Here is a 6,092-nt window from a genome sequence, read left to right as displayed (position 1 = left end):
TTTCATTTTGATAAAATATATTTTATTTAAAACATCTTCCAAATAAAAAAAATAAAAAAAAGACAAGACCACTGAGTTTCAAACGAATGCACTGCATGTTTGAACGTCTTACAGTCTCGGATGTCTCAGTCAAGTATAAATAGTCTCTTCTTTGGTGCCACCTTTTGATCCAGCATGTGTGTACAGGTACGTGAGAGCGAGCGCTCTTTGTTGCACCGGATTCAGCTCTTTCCCTGAGAAAGTCTTGAGGGTTTTCAGGTTGCAAACGATCCACCGACGGCGTCCGGTCAGCGCCTCACTCGCAGCGGACCGAGTCCTCGCATTTTCAAACAGTCTTTCCCATCTTTAATCTGAAAAAGAAAGAAGGAAAAATGCTTTAGTGATTAAAAAAGCAAAACAAGCGATACAGAATGAATGTGCTCCAGATTACTCTCCTCCTCCCCAAACACTGTTTTTATTTACAACTTTGCTATTGGAGGTGTTGTCTGTCACACCATATGAAAATTAAAAACATGCAGCCATCTGTCTGAGGAATGTCTCAGCCAGCTTGAAGCATGTGTGGTGCATTAAAAGGTGTCCAGGATTCAATTCATTTCAGTTCAATTCAAAGCAGTTCATTCATCACTGAGGGGCGATTCGAGGCGCAAAGAGTAGCAACACCCTCACAGCTACAGGAGAAATATGTCACTCTAAAACAAAAAGAATGCGTTGCTTAATGTCATCGACGAGTGATAGAAAAAATGTTAAAGTGGAGATGCACCAATAAATCAGAGAGGAATAGGAACCAGACGGTTTTATTTTTGTAGATCAGGAAGTAAATCATAAATTATTTGATTTTTCCAACCTGTTATATCCAAGAATCCCCATATTATTTGGTCAACCATCAGAATGTAGTTTAATACACTTTTTTTTTTTTAATTAAATGAATTCAGAAAAAAGTTAGGGACATATGCTTTGAGGGATAAATAGTAATAATTTGTAATTTTGTTTATTTGCTGCTTGATTCTAAACAAAATACCTTCAGTACATTCTTAACTACAAGAAAGAAAGAAAGAAAAAATGAAAGAAAGAAAGAAAGAAAAAAGAAAGAAAGACATGGTGTGTGCCAGAAACACCCAGATCGGTGCAACAACATTAATAAATCCATAAAAAGTTTTACTGTGCAGCTCTGAATTGGCTGAACACCAACAAAACTTTTATGTAAGAAGAGAAACATGCAGAACAGAAAAGAATAACATTTCGTGTCAATGTATGGCAGCTGTGCAATAAAGTTATGAGAAAACGTCATTGCAAAATGAATAATAATAATAATAATAATAATAATAATAATAATAATAATAATAATAATAATAATAATAATAAAGAACAATTTACAAATCCCACAGTGAAGGTACATAAGTTGTGTCTGTGTTTTCTGCATTCAGTGGATTCTGTACAGTTTAAAACAAATGTATGTGAAAGAAGAGGGAAAAAACTGTTCTGAATTGAAATATGAATTTATACATACCGTCAAAAACAATCCGTACGAGTTTTGGACATTTTTCGAACTCTGGGAGTTTTTGTTTGTTTTAATTCGGTATTTCTTGTTTTTTCTGGGGTTATTTTGCATTATTGTGTGTTTTGACTTTGCAGTAACAGCTTAAAGTGCAAAAAGATTTACATTACCGCTGATTGTACAAAGAGCGTTCAAATACGCAAGTGTCCTCCTCATGGATCTGTCATGTTCTCATGCTGTGTTTATGTAGAATAAATGTAAAAGTAGTTGCATAAATATATTTACCCCTTTCCTCTGATTGCTCAAGCAGAAGGTGCAGATGGTGCGCGGCTGCTTCCCTGCGCCCTCGCCTTGCGCATGGACCGCTCCGAGGCACGGCTGTCCCTCCGCGCCGGCGTCCCCGATCAGAAGCACGTTGGCCAGGTGGGAGATGTAGCTGGACGCCAGTCGGAGCGTTTCGATCTTGGACAGCTTCCTGTCCACCGGCTCGGTGGGAATGAGAGTCCGGAGGGCCGTGAACGCCGTGTTGACGCTCTGGGTCCGGCCCCTCTCCCTGGCGTTGGCCGCGCTCCGCTGCTTCATCACCACCGCGGAGTCGCCCTCCAGCTTGCGGGGGATCCGCCTCCGTTTCTCCGTGGAGCCGCAGTAGCTCTGCTCCGAGCTGCCGTCGCTCTCGCTGCGGTTCTCGTCGTCCTCGGAGTTGGTGACCGTGAAGTCCGAGTAGATCAAGTGCGTCGCCACGGGCCGCAGCATGGCGAAAGTCATGATTAAAAGTTACCAGTGCCTCCTTAATCCGCTTCAGAGTCGCTCCGGGAAGACAAACCAGGCCGGCGGGCTGCGTCTACATTTCCATGTGCGACTGAGATCCTCAGACCAAAGCTTGTGAGAAAGCTGCCCAAGCCTTCATGAGGCAGCTTGAGCTGGCCGGCTTCAGGGTGGACGGACCCGCAGGTCAGCTGGGCTCTTATAGCTGGATGGGAGGAGCTGCCTGCTCACTCCAGTGTCACATGCAAAATGTTTAGTTTTTTTTATTTTAATATGAATTATCAAGTTATTAGTATAAGAAAATAGCAGGTGGTTTTACATAAATCAGCAGCATTTTCAGACCAACGATGTGTTAGATTAGGAAGAGTGAAAAATCATATTTGGAGGAATAAACCTTGAGTTTTAGTCATGCGTCCTGGCATCCTTTCCATCAGTCATTCACATGTACGGAAGAGGATTAGGGTCACTGATAAATCTGACTTTAATCCCAAAATGTTGACTTTAATCCAGGAATTCTGACTTTAAACTCGGAATTCAGATTTTTTTTTCACAAATCAGATTCCCCCCCTCCTTCACAATATTGACTTTTTCCACAGAATTCTCTTTGATTCCGGAATTCTGACTTTTAATCTCAGAATTCCAATTTTTTTTCTCAGAATTTGATTTTTTTTTTTCCCCCTCAGAGCTCTGACTGTTGATATCAGAACTCTGACTTTAATTCTGCCTTTTCCTCAGAGTTCTGACTTCAATCTCAGAATTTTGACTTTTGGTCTCAGAAGATTAAAGAGAATTTTGAGATTAGAATCAGATTTTTTTTTTTATTGGCCCTATCATTTTCTGTACTGGTGTGTTGAGGGAATCATCTAAGCAGTATTTGCTCGTCAGAGAACATAAAGGTCGTCATATAAAGTCGATTATTTCAGTAAAGTATAAGTGGTCTTAATTTTTTCTACAGCTGTAAAATAATTCTTGAGAAAATCTTGAAAACAGCAGATAAATACGAGGAAAATATTCTCCTTTGTCAAAGGTGGAGCTGTTTATTAGTAGATAGAAGTATGTAATTTTGAATTTAGGATGATTATTTATAAATTATTCCAGGAGCTTTTAAGAGTGTAAAAACAAAGTTGCACTTTTTGTCACATTTTAGTCACAAATCAGCATAAAGTAGTGCATTATTGAGAAATGGAATCAAAATGGTAAAAAGTTTTAAACATTTTTGCTAAAATAATGTGAAAGTGTTCAATTATATCCAACCCCCTTTTACTGTAATAACCCTAAATAAAACCAAGTGCTACCACTTCCCTTTATATTAGTGAATACAGTGTGTGTGGGTATTCTTAACATAAATGCAGAAAAGGAAAGAGGAACTGCAAACCTACATTAACATCGCTGTTCATTGAAACCCAGGATGTCCAAAGTGTGGTTCGGGGCCAGTTTGTGGTCCTTGGAATGACTTTGTGTGGCCACTGACAGCAAATCAAGAGCGGCACAACTTCGGCTCTCTGGCATTCGGAGCTGAAGCAGGTGAACACTTTTTGTAATTATTTTTAAGATGAAATGTTTTATTGCAAGTTTATATTTTCTTAAATGGAAAATGTTAAGTACAAAAAGAATTTTTCTTTCGTTAGCCTTTTTTTTTGCTTTTATTTTTATTTCATATTCAGTCGTGCCACAAACATCAAGTGACTTTTTACACTGAAACACATTTGGACGCAACCACAGATGGTCAATAAGTCAATAATTTCCTCAAACTGAATGGATGAAAAAGTAAAAACTATTAAATAATCTGCCAGTGGAGGAAGACATTTTAACTTGTAATATGGGACAAACATATATTTTGCTCCACTGGCAGATTATTTCACTTATAGCTCGTACGTTTTAAGCAATATTAAGTAATTATTTACCTTGCTGAAAAGTTACTTGTCTAGAAACTAGACCAAAAATACTTTGTAAGATTTTGTATAGTTTTTGCTGTGTATTTATTCAGATTAATCACATAAAATCCTAATAAAATTATAAACTAGTTGTGTTTGCAAAGTGGCAAAATGTGAAACAAAGGTCTGTAAATACATTTGCAAACCACTGTAGCTTCATTTCTGTTACTGTGTGCAATAGCAGAGGCTTTAAGTGTTGCACCAATTATTCTTAGCCAGGACTTTAGGAAGTTTGGAGTATTTTTAGAGGCATTTAGGGACCAATTATAGTCAGTGTATTTTTCTGTCCTGATATGTTTATTGCTCTGCCACATGCCGAGATCTGCATTTATTAGCTGGTAAAACAAAAAGTGTAAGACGTTCCTTAATGCAAATTCTCTCTTCGGGGACAGACATTACATTTGTGCATTTATTGTAAAAAGCTAGCGTGCTTGTTAGAGCAGTGGCTCCTGCTGGGACGCCCTCCTGCTTTAAGACAGCAGGAGAAAGTTAAGTGTGAGTAAATAAACAATGAACAGATGATCCTGGAATGACAGGGATTTATTTGCTCGCTGCCCCGGGTTCAAAACAACAAAGCGGTGGCAAATGGATGATTTAGTCCCTCCAAGCCACGTAAACTCAAGCTGGCAGCCAATTCAGACACTTCAAGGTGCCTCAGCTGCATCAACAGTGAGAGATCAGACGCCCTGACTGCCGGCTGAAGGAGCACACAGGTTTGTCAGGGCAGGTTTTCCCAAACTGGGCCATGATCCAGCAAACAACAGTAACTTCTGGCAGTGACACAAAATGTGTACAGACATTATGAATTTAGCATTTCCTTTCTCACTTTTATCTACTGTTTAATAATTATTACATTCGTTTAGCATAAATGCTGCCTCATACCTTCTGATTTTAGTTGTACTCAAGTAAGAGTAGAAATACTTCAACATGTTTTTACTCAAGTAAAAGTAAAAAGGGATTTGGTAAAAAATCTACTCAAGTGATCAATTTATCATTTAATGTTTAAAAATTACATAATCAGATGGATAGAATATAAGGTTCAGTGGAAATTTTTGTATTTTAAGGACCAATAATTTATGTAAGTAACAAAAAATAACAAAATCAGGCAAAATAATTGTTTTTCAAATCAGTTTCTTTCAATAAAAAACATATGAAACTTTAACAAAAACTGCAGGTGCGTGTTTGTGTCTGGTGATTTTTTTGGTTCAAACATGTTTGTTTTTCACTCAGTGGGTAGAAAATCCAGAAATTTTACTCAAGAGTAAAAATACTTCAAAATAAAATTACTAAAGTAAATGTAATTGAATAAATGTAACCAGTTACTGCCCACCTCTGGTTCTGAGGTCAAATATTTTACCAGGTCATTCAGACTTCATTAATCTGATGTTGAATATATAACCACATAAACATTTTTATATTAATCCCATCAAATTCTATTTAATCCCCACAGTTAAGGTTTTTTATAGCAGTGTCCTCCTTCTGTGTTTTTCCTGTCAGAAACTTTTTCGTTTCTAGCTTCAGGAGTAAAAAATCGTTATAAATTTAACTAAGCCAATCAGAAACACCACTATAGGGTTCTATTAAAATTTAAATTATCTACTTTCCTGTTATTGATGAGGTTAATGAGACCTGAGGTAGTTTTTTCTTGTCCTCAGAATATCTAGTGACTAAACTCACCAAATATCAACAAATCCTCCAAACTATTAGCCAGCAAATGATGCTGCGAGCCTCGTCTCTGGCTAATTGCACATATTATGAACTCTTGCTGCGGCTTTAATGGATAGCAGGCTGTGGGTGCATGCAGCGTCCAAATGGAGCCATGAAATGCTGCTGGGTCCTTCTGGACTGTGGAGATCTGTTAATCCTGATGAGGCGAAAGCATGTTGGTTTAGCCACCC

The 6,092-nt window shown here is 38.0% G+C and overlaps 1 protein-coding gene across 1 annotated transcript; it reads right to left on the bottom strand.

Annotated features, from left to right (window-relative positions):
* On the bottom strand, positions 1–2,691 carry tcf15 (transcription factor 15). Its single transcript, XM_008414431.3, has 2 exons — positions 1,781–2,691; positions 1–350 (listed from the first exon to the last, which is right to left on the bottom strand). The coding sequence occupies exons 1-2, from the start codon at positions 2,258–2,260 to the stop codon at positions 288–290; spliced, it is 543 nt and encodes a 180-aa protein (XP_008412653.1). The 5' UTR covers positions 2,261–2,691; the 3' UTR covers positions 1–287.
* Positions 2,692–6,092: the final 3,401 nt, after the last annotated feature.

This window comes from Poecilia reticulata, chromosome 7 (genome assembly GCF_904066995.2).
Source record: "Poecilia reticulata chromosome 7, P_reticulata-male-v2, whole genome shotgun sequence".
In the NCBI taxonomy this organism is placed as follows: Eukaryota; Metazoa; Chordata; class Actinopteri; order Cyprinodontiformes; family Poeciliidae; genus Poecilia; species Poecilia reticulata.
The sequence above is the reverse complement of the archived record's forward strand: the minus strand, read 5'-3'. Positions and strand labels throughout refer to the sequence as shown.